The sequence below is a fragment of the Labrus mixtus genome, chromosome 4, assembly GCF_963584025.1.
Source record: "Labrus mixtus chromosome 4, fLabMix1.1, whole genome shotgun sequence".
Classification (NCBI taxonomy): domain Eukaryota; kingdom Metazoa; phylum Chordata; class Actinopteri; order Labriformes; family Labridae; genus Labrus; species Labrus mixtus.
Window position 1 is genome coordinate 15,493,144 of NC_083615.1, and position 15,197 is coordinate 15,508,340.

The 15,197-nt window shown below is 39.9% G+C and overlaps 1 protein-coding gene across 1 annotated transcript; it reads left to right on the forward strand.

Annotated features, from left to right (window-relative positions):
* The first annotated feature begins 771 nt into the window (after positions 1-771).
* On the forward strand, positions 772-15,029 carry smc1b (structural maintenance of chromosomes 1B). Its single transcript, XM_061036021.1, has 25 exons — positions 772-930; positions 1,214-1,402; positions 2,231-2,343; positions 2,594-2,797; positions 3,043-3,281; positions 3,534-3,792; positions 4,215-4,367; positions 4,538-4,620; positions 4,803-5,010; positions 6,092-6,277; positions 6,412-6,603; positions 6,895-7,041; positions 7,271-7,408; positions 7,625-7,741; positions 8,174-8,280; positions 9,707-9,848; positions 10,095-10,240; positions 10,847-11,000; positions 11,260-11,358; positions 11,441-11,597; positions 11,849-12,003; positions 12,456-12,607; positions 13,036-13,105; positions 14,199-14,309; positions 14,401-15,029. Exons 1-25 carry the CDS (start codon positions 822-824, stop codon positions 14,509-14,511), a joined length of 3,741 nt encoding a protein of 1,246 aa, XP_060892004.1. The 5' UTR covers positions 772-821; the 3' UTR covers positions 14,512-15,029.
* Positions 15,030-15,197: the final 168 nt, after the last annotated feature.

Consider the following 15,197-nt stretch of genomic DNA (forward strand, 5'->3'; position numbering starts at 1 on the left):
AACTTAATAGTTATTTAGTTGCGAGTATTTTTGTGTGAAAACTACAAGAGTTTTTCTTGGCATATCCATCTTTAGAATTATCAGTAAGATTGGATAGTTTATTGACTCTCAGATAAAAAAATTAATATATTTTTTATTTCCGCTTATGTCCTCTTAGGGAAGTGGGTTCACAACATTTTTCTTTAAGTAATTTGTTTTCAATGGTGTGTCATTATTCTGTTGTGTTTTAGGTAAACAATATTTTTAGACGACTTTAGGCTTTTTCATGTATATTTTTTTTACGGACAGAGGAAGAAAGGCTGGGATGACATTTCTGAACAATGACAGACAGAGACTCTGCAAGTTTCTTGTTATGGCCCACAGTAGCTTCTGTTCAATATATCTAAATGTACAAAATAGTTTTTATTTATCAATAAATCCAAATTTCAGACGACCAGTTTCAATTCCATGTGACCCCATACAGGTTGGGAAAGCCTGTGTTAGGAGCTCCATACATAATAATGTCTGATATTTAATATGTTCTCTAAACATTATTGTACGCCTGAAATTTTAAAGCTGGGTGGATATATATTTGAATTAAATAATTGAACAGATGCACATACCAACCATACATTGCTAAATTTTGACTGAATCATCAAATCTAAAAATATTTACAAAAAGCTTTTTCACATTTCCCAGCTTGTATTGGTGTTAGCATGTATATTAGCATGTTAGCATGTATATTAGCATGTTAGTTTCCCGCCTTTTGTACATCCTTCCTCCTACTTCTGATCGTCACTTGAACTCAAGACATCGCTGTGCAAGGCAAGGGTGAAATTAATATGGGGTATCTGAAAGAAATTGACGTGGAGAACTTCAAGTCATGGAGAGGAAAACAAGTTATCGGTCCTTTCATGAGATTTAATTGTATAATTGGCACAAATGGCTCCGGTAAGTGAATGTTATATTATTATTATCATGTTAATATGAAGCTATCATTAGCATACATTCATTAATACGAGTAAAACATTTTTGTATTTGTAGAAGCAGTTACATAACCGACAAATACAAAGTGTATTAATATTCTCACTAAAGTATTTTGAGATTTATTTCAGATAAGACAATAAGGTTTTATGCGAGCTGACTTACTTTTAAAAAAAAGTACCAACTAAATGGTTTTTACTTTAATCGGCTAGTCCTGATAATATCTAACATGGGTGCATAATCCCTCTAGGCAAGTCCAACGTGATGGACGCCCTGAGTTTTGTGATGGGGGAGCGGGCTGGCTCTCTCCGGGTGAAGCATCTCAGAGACCTGGTCCACGGAGCCCACATCGGGCAGCCTGTGGCGAACTCCGCTCGAGTCGCGATGCGGTACTGCGACGATGAAGACCAGGAGACCGTCTTCTCCAGGACCATTCAAGGTCCGTTTATAATCTGTTTACACTGTTAATACACTTATATAGATATGTTTTTAAGCAGGCCAGTCCAAAGAAAGTCCTCACATTTGTTTTAACTCAGACGTCCTGCATTACTCTTCAAATGTTCTTCTGTATTAGGTTCTTTATTCTGCTGTAATAAAAGGTCATACAGTATTAATCAAATAACATAGCTGTGTTAACAAGGCCTACATGATATGAGAAAAATATGCAATGTAGGATAACACTGGTAAAAAATTCTGTAACAATAGTATTACTGGTTGTAGTATGATAAACAAAATGAAAGAGTAAAGATAGGCTACACAGTTTCTCTATCTGTCTGCTGAAATACCTGTTTGCAACATGTCCCTCCTGAATCCAGAATATTAATTTCTTACACCTCTAAACCTTGCATGATTAATCAGAGGGTCCTAGATATTTGCATCTGACAACATCAAAATTTTGTGAAAGCTTGGAAATTATATCTGCACACATGCTGAGTGAGAAAGCAGTACTTGTTTACATGATTACATTTTTCGTATTAATTAATACAGACTTTGTTGTTGTATTAAATGTGAGTGCTCATCTGTCGATAACAATGATATTGCAGAGCCCCTAGTCCTGTTTACAGCAGGTAATGAAATTTAAGGAAAGTCCAGTGCACGCTTAATCTGGAGCAGTTTCATCCACTCAAATTTAAAAATAAGTTTTTCATTTAAAAAAGTAAGACAAAACATATTTTCCAGATTGTCTTAGCGGTCTCAAGTACAAAACAAGTACTGTAGTTTGTTCTCAAAGTTTCTCTGTCATGACTGCCGTTCATTGTGTTTTTAGGTGACTCCTCTGAGTATTGGATCAATGGTAGACATGTCAGCCTTTCCAAATACATTGAGGAGTTGAACAAGATTGGCATTGTGACCAAAGCTCGAAACTGTCTGGTGTTCCAGGTAAACACTATCACTAACAAGTAACATATATTATATGCATTGCATTATCCTGGTGTCATTTGTGCAGATACATAGTTACATACTTTTAACTAATGTATTATTGTGTGTAAAAAAACGAACACTTTTTGCGGGTAGGAATACACTAAAATACATATTACAGAGAAAGGGACAAGAAACACAGTTCAGTGAATATAAATGGCATTGTTCCTTTTTCAAAAACAAATCTGATGCACATTATGCTCTGATCCAGGGGACAGTGGAGTCGATAGCACTGAAGGACCCAAAGGAGAGGACCAAGATGTTCGAGACAATTAGTCAGTCGAGAGAATATGCTGCAGAGTATGATAAGAAGAAGGAGGCCCTGCTGAAAGCCAAAGAGGATACACAGTTTCAATTCAATAAAAAGAAATCTGCCACCATCGAGAGGAAACAGGTTTCCCAGGAAAAAATGGAGGTAGAAACACACACAAATACAATAATTCTATCCCACTAGATGTCCCTTTGTAACTTTAGTTTAAAAAAACATCTAATAAATAAAAACACCTGATGCTGATGCCCAGTTGGAGATAAATTGAGGCCAAGGGGCTCCTGGCTTGCAATTCCCTCGTGAAAACCCTGTGTAGGAGTAGGAGAAAGCAGTAAAAGTAAGTTTACATGCCCTGAATTACTGATACACTCCCTCCATCCTCACTTTTCCAGGCCCAAAAGTACCAGGCACTTGTGGATGAACTCTACCAAAACCGCCTGCAGCTGAGCTTGGCTGAGCTCTACCATAATGAGAAGGGCATCAGCGCCCTCAGCGACGCCCTGAGGGAGAAACAGCAGGCGGCAGCTGTCAAAAACAATAAACTGGTGAAGGCGGAAAACACGGTCAAAACTTGCAAGAAAGAACATGGACGCCTCACCAGAGAGCTGCAGCACATGGAGAAGGATTTCCGGTGTGTGTTTGTATGACGTTTTTAGTGGCTGTTTTTTATTAAGTGTGAGACGGCATATTTGCTTGTCATATTTGGAATATAGAAAAACATAAAGTCAATAGACAGGTCTCCTAGAATAACACACACACAAAAGTGTAGCTAATGGTGCAGTTAAAAGGTATTAAACTTGCTTCTTTTGCTTATATTATAGATACATAAATTGCCCACGAGGTCCATTAACTAGAATTGTCTTCCTCTCACCTTGTCGCCTAGCACCCAGGAGCATATCCAGTCCCAGTGTCAATCCCAGTACATCAAAGCAAAGGTGAACACCTCCCATCACACAAAGAAGGCTCAGGAGGTCCAAGATGCCCTGAGGAAAAGTCAGAAGCTGATGGCAATTAAAGAGCAGGAGATGGCAGAGGGACGGCAGGAGATCGCTGAACTGGAGATGACCTGGAGGAGCTATGAGAAGCAGGCACAGGAGAAGGGAGCTTCCCGGGGGAGAGACATCAACCTGGATGAGGATCAGGTTAGTATGCGTCAGACAATGCCACCTACTTTCACATCCAGTCATCGTCTGTTAACATGATGTACAAAGTAGCAGCTTGAAGGTTGGAGGCCAGAGCTATAAAGAAACATAAACATTATAATATACCCAGTGGAGTTTGTGTGAGGGTCCACAGCAGGGGTCACATTATCTCATTGCCCTTTAGCCACTTGCATTTGTCTGTAACTAAGATTTGTATCAGGTGAACAAGCTGAACTCTACTTTTTATGCAACTGAGAGGTCAAACCGATAAATCAGACAGTAATACAGTCAGTGTTGATATTATTCCTTTTCTTTAATAGTTATTAACAAACCATGTTGCCGTACTGATACCCTGAAATCACAAAAAAGAGTAATCTTCACTACAACTTTGAAGTGTGTTTGGGTGTTTTTTTCTGCTGCAGCTGGAACAATACAAAGAGCTGAAGGAGCTGGCTCGAAAGCAGGGGGCTGTTTTCAGCCAGCAGGCAGAGAAGCTGCACTGGGAGGTCAGAGCAGATTATGAAAAAATGGCCTTCGATCAGCGCCGAAAGAAGGAAGTGGAGGTACCGTTTTTTGCTCTAACTGGACAAACATTAACTTGTGTTGAAGCAAGGCAAGGCAGGTTTATTTGGTCCATACACTGAGGCAATTCAAAGTGCTTTACAAAGTAATAAAACAAAATCAAGTACAAGGATTTAATAGCTGCTTAAATTAACCCCTCAACTTGAAAATCTTTTTGTTGTAGGCTGCTATTAAGAGCAACCTGACTCAGCTGGAAGACTTTACACGCAGAGCAGACGTGCTAGAGGAGTACACCAAGACCAGCAAGTACGTCATAAGACACCTTATACCACATGGATCACTGTACTGCCATGTACAATGTAATGCCAGTCGGGGGAAAGCCTATAAGACCCTTCTGAAAGCTGTTTTGTTCCTATATTTATTAGTGACAAATAGTGTGCTTCAAAGTCAATCCACAGCATACTTTATAAAAGGACTTTATGTTTCAGGTCATCCCTCGAAGAGTACCGTCAGCAGGAGGAAAGTTTGAGTGCGGAGCTGCAGAGGGGCCACCGGCGCCAAGCAGAGGTGAACCAGGAGCTGGGTCAGTTGCTGGAGGAGCTGGGGAACGCTCGTCTGGACAGTCAGGAGAGCAGACGCCAGGTGCAGCGCAAAGAGCTGTTAGAGCGGCTCCACAGACTCTACCCGGATACAGTGGTAAGAGACAGACTGACGGCTGACAGAGGCATTGAGCAGGAACACATTTAAGCATTCAGTGAGCTGGTTATCCACTGAGTATTTAAAGTGTTGAAAAATGTTGAATTTTTAATAAGGTCCTACAGCATTAAGTTTGGTTTCCAAATATTTTATTTAGGTTTTAATGATGTAAACCTTTCTCTTGTCTTTCAGAGGGTTAAATAGATATGTAACAGTAAAAAATGCTGGAATGACACTAAAATGCTTTTTCTAAGCCATTTTCGAATATGCACTCCTGATACTGCTGCGGAGATTCTCCTGACCTGGCTGTTCACATATGCTCCTCACAGCGGGAGACTATCCCTGTCAGACAGGAGGGGGGGCGGGGGGTCACCAGAGGTAAAAAGTGATTTGAGAAAAACAATGCGGAAGTAGCAGACGGAGCAACAGAGTCCGCTACACGACGCTACAATGATAATATTTGCCTTTATAGCGAAGTCAACATCAACAAAAGAGCGGAGAACAACATACTGGCGAAAAGAAAACGCAATGTAGCTGCTTAATTATGTGCATGGAGATCTTAGTGGTCGCATGCAGACACTATTCACCGTGCAGCAGACACAGTATAGAAATGTCAGTCCCCCTCCTATTGGCTCAAGGTGAATTCTCCGGAGAATATCCTGTGGCGTTCTCACATCAGCCCACTTGGACTTGCTGCGGAAAAAATACTAGGGGTCTGGAAGGAGAAACTCTGAGTGAAGTGAAAAATTTGGCTGTTTGCGTTCACACACATACAGCTCCTCCTTGAAATATCCTGAGTTTTTCAGGAGATTTCTGCAAGTGTGAAAACGGTACTAGACGATGATTAAAAATCTGTACATACAATTCCTGCAAATCAAAAGACATTTGTAAAAATATACTAAGTTATAAACCACTTTTACCACATTGTATGGTTATACAGTACATTATTTGAACCTTATCACAGTCCTTTTCTAAGCATATAGTTGCTCAATGTCAGCTTGAAGTTTTAAAGATTATGTCTAGAAATACATACAAGTTTTTATGTATTTCTAGTCACTCTTGTTTATTTTCCCTGTGGCAGTACGGGCGCCTGTCTGACCTGTGCAGCCCCATCCATAAGAAGTACCAGCTGGCTGTCACCAAGGTGTTTGGACGCCACATGAACGCCATTGTTGTGGCCACAGAGAAGGTGGCCCGTGAGTGCATCCAGTTCCTGAAGGCGGAGCGAAACGAACCTGAGACCTTCCTGCCCATTGACTACTTGGAGGTTAGTTAAACCTAAAGCAAGCTGTGACTTTTTTGTATAACTTAAAATGCAAAATGTAAAATACATTTAAATTCAGTTTGTTTGTTGATCCAAGTAGCATTCACACATATGCAACTGACCGACTGTGTGCGCAGGTGAGTCCACTGAATGAGCGACTGAGGGAGGTGCCCGGGGCCAAGATGCTGGTCGATGTTATCCAGGTTAACACCTCTGCTGTAGCAGCCCAGTTGAGGAAGGTAGTCCAGTTTGTCTGTGGCAACGCCCTGGTGTGTGAGAACATCAAAGAAGCGAAGAGCGTAGCCTTTGACAGGCAGGAACGCTTGAAGGTAAACTTTGCCCCCAGCCACTGAGAGCAACCAAGGGGCAAGAAAATGTATTTTACTGCACATTAATGTTGCTCGGTAAGCGTCCTAACTTCTGAAGCATTCAAATTTGATTTACTTTAGACTTAAAAATGGGCTGCACAAAACAATGTATGCCTCAGTACTTGTGGCCTCCTTGGACGGAGGGATTATCGGTCTTTAGGATTTCCGTCTCTGTCCAGTTTCTCTTGGGCTTTTTATCTCAGCAATGACCAGAGGGAATATCATCAAATGGAAATATGTGGTTTTCTATAGACGGTATCTTTGGACGGGACGCTGTTTTCAAAGTGTGGTATCATCTCTGGAGGCTCTAGTGACCTGCGGTACAAAGCTCGATTCTGGGAGGAGAAAGAGATGAAGCAGCTGATTGAACGAAAACATCAGCTGACGGCAGAGTTACGCGTGAGTCATCACAAAACAGGAAAACTATACAATTCAAAGTTTTAAATTCATTTTGTGAAATCCTTGCCGTGTAGACACATTTTTTTTCTTGTTTTAACTGATAATATGGCTTGTCTTTTAATTAATGAACATTTATTGATGTTTTTTTTTTTTTCAAGAAATACACATATATACGAGATGCATTATGATTTACAAGTAACCATCACTCTGTGATTTGCTTCTACGGCAGGATTTGATGAGGCTAAAGCGAAAGGAGTCAGACCTGAAACAGATCACTGCTCAGGCTCAGGGTGTTCAGACCCGCCTCAAGTACTCCAAAGCTGAGCTGGAAAACCTTCGGAAGAAAAACATCCTGAAATGCCAGGCGGTAAGTTGACAACACTGTGACTTTTTCAAATAGATTGTCATAATTAAGACTAGACTCTTTGACATGCAGGTTTCGGTCAGAGCTCCTGTAGATTTTATCCTTTGAATCTTAAAGCATATAAGAAGTACAAGGAAACAGTTTGTCACAGATAAACAGGTGCAAATGTGAATCAACGATTTAAAGTTTTTTGGTACTTGTGCTTTCTTTTCTTTCCAGGAGATTTCTCGTATGGAGAGTGAAATAGCAAATCTGGACTCTCAGATCCAGATGCAGCAGGAGAGTGTGGATGCAAAGGATGCCCAGATGAAGAAGATCAGAGACCAGATCGACCAGGTACAGCTGTCTGCACAATGTCCTCAACCTGTTTCAAGAAATAGATCCACAAGTACAGGAAATAAACTCACTCTTATTTTGATTAATGGTTATTATTTGAGTCATAACTACCCTGTAGTCTAATGTGAAGATTCTGGTTTTATGTTTTATATTATTGCAAAGGGAATACATTTATGACAGCTCAAACAAAACAAGACATCGTAAAACATGACTGCTGGTGCAGGGAAACTGAACCAGACATTTTTATGCACCAAACAAAGAATCTTTTGTAAATAAATAACTGGCAGAATAAGAGATGATGAAAATATTTGCTTTGGTTGGGGCATCGACTTACCCTGGTAGCAGAAAGGTTAATAGCTAGATCCTCTGTTGACCATCTTCTAATGTCTGGTCACATGAACTAAAACCATTGTGGATGCTTGATGTGTTTAGATGGAGGACTTGGTGTTTTCTGACTTCTGTGCTGAGATCGGTGTGGACAGCATCAGAGAGTACGAGCATGAGCACCTGAAACATCACACAGAGCTTGACAAGAAGCGGTACGACAACCACACACCAGTATCTTAAAAAAAGATTTACTATCAGCTGAAATTAGTTAGTTGTGTTAAACTATATTTCATCAATGCTCATCTCTATCCCTTTGTCATTTTTATTGGGCGTTATTTTATGCCCTTAACTGTAGAGATAAGACAGTGGATAGAGTCAGAAATCAGAGAGAGAGGGTGGGGATTGACGTGTTGGTTAGGAGCTACAGGTCTGATTTGAACCCAGGCTACCCTCTAGGAGGACTATAGCCTCATGAGGTGTGTGCACTAACCACTAGGCTACCAGCACCCCTCCCTATTTCATTTTATGAAATTGCCAGTTTCCTTTTTTGTGTATTATTGTAAAAATAGTCCCCATCATTTTTCTTTTAAAGAATTATTTTTGAGCTTTTAGCATTTGTTTGATAGGACAGTGGATAGAGTAGAAAATTCGGGAAAGAGAGTGGGGAAGACATGCAGAAAAGGAGCCACAAGCGGGACTTGAACCTTGGCTGTCTGCCCTTGGAGGACTATAGCCTCTGTACATCGGGCCCGCCATAACCGCTAGGTCTTCTGCACACCTCTATCATTTTTTTCTGTGGTAAACTTAACTTTAGTTACAGTCTACAGGGGTGCAAACTTGACACCTTTCGGCGAAATTCGCCGTTTTCAATCCCAAATAGGTCATTTGTGTGATTCATTTAGATCTGCAATAAAAATATTTGGAGGGGGGGGACAAATCTGCGACGCGAGCTGTCATGCTTCTTGCGGCCGGCGAGCACGGTCCCAAGAACGTTAAGTCGTTTCATACATACTGATTGCTGTCAGAGCGGTCTGATTGCTCATCACGGCCTGAAGAAAGTAGCCTAATTCCGGGCCCTGTAGCCATAAGTTGTTGAGAGAAATGTGTGCTAGCTTGAAGGTAACTTCATACAGCTTTCTGGTTCATTATTATCTCAGGCAACATTAAAGTGACAGCTGGTCAACACATGTATTAATTGCCAGAGGGAATATAAACTTAATGAAAATAAGCAGGAGCAAAACATCAGGTTAATATATTGATAATGTTACATATTTAATGATAGAAGAGAAAATATTGCCATACTTGATGACTGTATGATGATGCTCTATCAGACTCTTGCCCTGAGAGCTACTTGCATAGTGACTGCCCTTCACATCACCTCTTAGTGGAACATGGTAAGCCCTGTTCTGCAAATTCATCCCATTTATACAAAGGGACTCAAGGTTGGTAGATACAGGACATAGATATCGACAAGCAATTGTGTTTTTCTTATTTTTTGCACTGCTTCTTTCGTAGGTCTGAATGCTAAAATCGTCTGTAAATTAACATTTTAAAGCTGATTTAAAAAAAAAAAAAATCTTCCCGGGGGGGCAGATTTGGTTCTGATCGGACAACTCCTTATTCATTCTCTCTTTTCAGACTGGAGTTTGAGAGTCAATGCACTCGTCTGAAAGCACAGCTGGAGTACGAGCAAGATCAATTAAACAAGCAGAAGAAGAAGCTCGCCAACTTGGAGGAAACCATCGCAAAGGAGCAGAGAATCTTGGCTGAACAAAGAAAGGTAATTATCTCAGACTTTCAATTTGGGTTGTGATATATTTCATTGCCATAAAGCTTCCCTATGATACATAGTTTTAAAGTGTCCAGGACGACAGGTAAATAACAAACTAACAAGCAGGTATCTAACAATTATGGCAAATATGTCTCCTGTATCACCTGCTGGAATATTACTTTTTCAGAAAAAGTCTGAAATTTGTTCAGAGCTATTTCTCTCTAATCCTCTCAGTGATTGTCCGTTCTTCCACAGGATGAGGAGAGGCTGCTGGTGGCCGTGGAGGAGGGTCAGAACAAGCTGCTGGAGTTGAAGAACCAGCTGCTCTCCAAGAAGAGTCAGGTGTCCGATGTTAAAGCTGAGCTTGACCAGAAAACCCAGAGCCTCCAACAAATCAACAAGTACTGACACTACAGTCAAGACTCTAGTTTTACTGCCACTGTACCTGTTTTAATTTAGTCAGAACAGCTACGTACTGCTGATTCTATAAAGGTGTCTTTATATCCAAAGTAAAGGGAATTCATGCAGCGCAAAAACTTTCAAAGGAAATGTAAAGACACAGATTGGCAAAGGATTCAGCTGGATTGAGACTTTCATGATCTTTCGGGATTTAGTTTTCTATTTTGTCCTTAGTTTTCATTACATATGGTCGTTCTCAAATCCATTAAAAAACAAAAAATTCACAAATTAGTCTCGTCTTCCCAATAGACACGACAGACTTAAATTCACTTTTCATAAATCTGCAATGTTGTTTATACATTTTAGCACATTTTCATACATCTGTAGTCAAACAGATTTACCCAGTTTATGATTTGCTGGTGCAGAATAACTGCCCGTCATCAGAGATAGATGGAGCGGCACCCTTTGCTTTTGGTCTAAACACAGCTTTACTGCACTCCATTCACTTACCATCAAAACACTGATTTCAAAGAATTTCTTGATCATTTATGATCCAAGTTATACAATTCAAGAAGAACACTCAGAAACATTTCTATCTGTCCTTAAAGAGAGTTGGTGAAGCTCCAGCGGGAGGTGATGACTGCAGAGTCGGCCTTGGAGCAGAAACGCCTGACCAGACACAACTTACTGCTGGCCTGCAAGATCCAGGGTCTGCCCATCATTCTGCTGTCTGGGAACCTGAATGAAATCAGTCAGGTGCAGGTAAGAAGCAGGCGTGCAGAGGTCTGTATTGAAGATGAAAGAAATTCTTGGTATCTTTTGAAATACATTTGAAACAGCCATTTACCACTTTGAGAAGTGATGGCTTATATTTTCATCTTTTGTAAAAAAAAAAAAAAAAAAAGAATGTAATCAAGAAGCCGTTGACATCCATTCAATAGATAAATCAAGACAGAAAAAACAGGCAAATTGTGAGTTAATAAAGATGTTTTATCTGACAACTCACTCTGCCTTTCTGCAGCTGGACACTGAATCTGAGAGCACTTCGGCCACCATGGACATCTATGAGAGAGAGGCCCTACTGGTCCTCGACTACTCTTGCCTGGAGGCAGATCTCAGGGTGAGACATCAAGCCTCATCATTGCCTGAATTTCTCTTGCTCATTCATGTTTATCTCTGTGTGTGTGCGTGTGCGTGTGAAGGGTCTGCAGGCTGAGGAGGAGGTGGAGGCCTACCTGGAGCAGATGAAGGAGTCAGTGTCCGCTGTCGAAGAAGTGCTGCTTCGCACTTCTGCACCAAACCTCAAAGCTCTGGAGAAGATAAGGGAGGTGAAGGACAAGTTACTGGGAGTGACAGAAGGTTAGTAAATCAGTGTATCTAGTTTGTTTGGTATTATTCTAAACCACTTTGTTTACATATTAATGCATTATATTTACAATTTTTTCAGCAGTTTATTTTATGAAATGATGTGTGAGTGCAAGGGTTGACATCATTTTCACTTGGTGTGATTGTTGAAATGGATTTTTTTTAACCTGTAGTTCAAAGATATTCTATGATAACTGAAGTACCTTCAATGCTGCGTCCACTTTGTTGTCCTGCCCCTCACTCAGAGTTTGAGGCCAGCACCAAAACAACTAGAAAATGCAGCCAGGAGTTTGAGCAAGTGAAAGCCCAGCGCTTCCAACTCTTCAGCCGGTGCTTTGAACACGTCTCTATCGTCATCGATCAGATCTACAAAAGAATATGCAGGAACAGCAGCGCCCAGGTGAAGCAACAAAGCCTCTTTTTCAGCGTCGTATACACACACACACACACACACACACACACACACACACACACACACACACACACACACACACACTTCTGTGTTGATTTGCATTTGAATTGATTTTTTCTTCCACAAAGTCACCTTTGTAAAATGTAAAGTTAAAGTAGGCTTGACAACCTTGGATATAAAACATTCGGTTCAGTATAATTTGGGCTCCAGTTTTACCATGATAAGATTGCCGCCAAAAATCAAATAAATCAAATAATAATAGCATGCTAGTAAGCTTTTATTCCAGCTTAGTTGGCAGAGATGATTTTGCTCATATTTCAAGATATAAATGGGGTTATAGTTAATCTAGTGTTGAGGGGTTTTTACAAATAAGAACGGATAACCTTAAAAAACGAGATCAAAAAAATGAAATAATTACAGACTGCTTTATGTGCTTCCAGGCCATTCTGAGTGCAGAGAATCCAGACGAGCCGTACCTTGGTGGCATCAACTACAACTGTGTGGCGCCAGGAAAACGCTTCATGTCCATGGACAATCTGTCGGGTGGAGAAAAGGCCATCGCTGCCTTGGCTCTGCTGTTTGCCATCCACAGGTAACACTGTAAAGTGCAAATGCATATTACAGAAACAAATAACCAATCAAAGTAGCAAAACTACTGTAACTGGATTTGATTTGCCAGTATCCTATTCATCGTTCATCTTTTAAACAAACCCTGGATCAAAGGAATCTGCAGTCTTACCACAGCTGTCTGTACACCATGATTATATATATATATATCTAAAACAATTTCCCTTGACGGCTGATAAAAGTTATTATGCAATGAATTTAAAGTCAAGTTTATTCATTTGTAACTGCTCGTCTTTTATCAACTTTATTAGAAAGGTTCTCTTCTTAAGACATTTGAATCCATTCCATCATCCCTGCTTCCTACTTTTTAATTTTGTAGTGAAACTAGTGTTCCTTGTGGTTCGCTGTGTTTGTGTGTTTTTGGCACACTCATGTTTATGGGGTTTCTCTCAGCTTCCGCCCTGCGCCCTTCTTCGTCTTGGACGAGGTGGATGCAGCCCTAGACAACACAAACATCGGCAAGGTAAGAATCAAGCTGCATACAGGGTAGGGGTGCAGAAATGCAAAATTTTCTCTAATCGATTACTCTTCCCATTGTTAAAGCAAGTACTCGAGTAATTGTTTTGTAGTTCTTTTTTTTCTGTGATTCTTTTCCCCCACGGGAGGCCCCACCCCCAACTATGACGTGATGCCGACTGTATCTATTGATTAATTTGAATCTTCGGGATTTTAATAATTGTTAGCAATAGGCCTTTGTATTAACGTTCAAATATGAAATTTCTTACTTCAACAGACAGCAAACCTCAAATAAAACTTCACACAGACGTATCTTATGACCGTTTTAACACTTTATGGCTCCTCCACGCTGCACTTCGCTGAGTAGTCTTGGCTGCCATCGCAAATCAAAAGTGAAACTTACTTGTTATGTGACGTAATGCCCGGTGGTCAGTTATCCAACATTTATCACGTGCATTTGTGAGCGCAGTAACGTTGTCAAAGTGGAACATTTGTAGCTTTATTCATCTCTAAATAAATAGTATGTGTTATTTTTGATGACTGGTGAATTCAGATATCACATTTGAACCGGCAGCATAATGTGAAGATGTATAATATCAAATCAAGGCTTCCAGTATTCAAATTATAGAGATATTTTATGAAGGGAAAGGTTTCTACTACTAAAAAAATTCTGACATGCTCTTTGTCTTGCTCATAAACTGAAAAAAAGGTTATTTTATTTTTTTATTTTGAGGCTGGTAAGAGTTTCCACTGCAGCCATGTTATCAAATGCAAACTATTTTAGCTGCAAATGAACCTCGACTGAGAGGCCAGATATTTAATTTGCTGTTTAAAAAGTGTGTTTTAAAATCACTCTGTTACGTTACTTTTATTTACAAGCCACCGTGACTGGCTTATTTCCAACCCTGCTCCATGCAGATATCGTGACGGGGGAAAATTGTGTTTGTGTAGGACGTAGCACACAGACTATCAAAGAGTAACTAAATGAGTTTAACAGCAGCAACATAATCATTAAGGTGTATTTACTTGGTTTGCAGCTTATATTTGTGGGTTACATCAGTGTTTACCTGATGTGTGTTTGTGGTTTTGTCTGTGTCCAGGTGACCAGTTTCATCAGAGAGGAGTCGAGGCAGAACATGCAAATCATCGTCATCTCCCTGAAGGAAGAGTTCTTTTCAAAGGCCGACGCTTTACTTGGAGTCTACTCGGATGTAACCAACTTTTCTACAGTTTGACTAGGCATTTACATTTTGTCATGAAAGTGCTGACACTAAGGTTTCTCTTTTTTGTTTTTTTCTACAGTTTGATGAATGCATGCTCAGCCGCATTCTGACCCTTGACCTGCGACCTTACCCTCTCGTTGAAGAGGAAGATGGGAAGCAGGCAGAAAAGGAGAAGTCCATGCCTGTGTAGTTTGATATTGTCTTCATTGAGTCCTTGCATTTGTGTGTTTCAACATTTTGTTCATTGGCCATACTGATGTGTTCAGGTATGGTAGTTATTCTAAAAAACAAAACAAACATGTTCAATTTTTATGATGTTTTATTAAGTCTAAAAATAGTGAAATGGTTTAAGAAGATTAGTGAGAAAGTTCAGTAGCCTGTTCCTTTTTTTTTAGCATCAAAGACGTAAAGAAATCTTGCAAGTTTTGACAATAACAAGACTTTTAAGGGCAGTCTGTAATACTTCTGCATGAGAAAGATGTTCATGTTTTAAATGTTATTCTTGTTAATCCTCCAAGATCATAAGTACAATTTAAAATGGTCATTCTTGGTGTGTCACTAACTTGTTTTAATATTTTTCATCTGCCTCATTTTGTACAACTTGACATGGGACTTGACTTAAACTGTTCTTTTGCTAAGTTGAAGATGCAGTGTGCCTTTTTTTTAATGCTGTGAAATATTTCTGAAGGTCTCTCAATTGGCCACAAGAGGGCGTACAAACACTATATTTCCCTTTACAGGCTATAACTCCCAACATCCATTTGAGTCTCCATATTATAACTAAAAGCACTATTCAATGTATCTATATTTATTATTTTTCTTTTCCCCCCAAAAAACTACAACAACAAGCAAATAGTGAGCGTAACTTGTACTTGT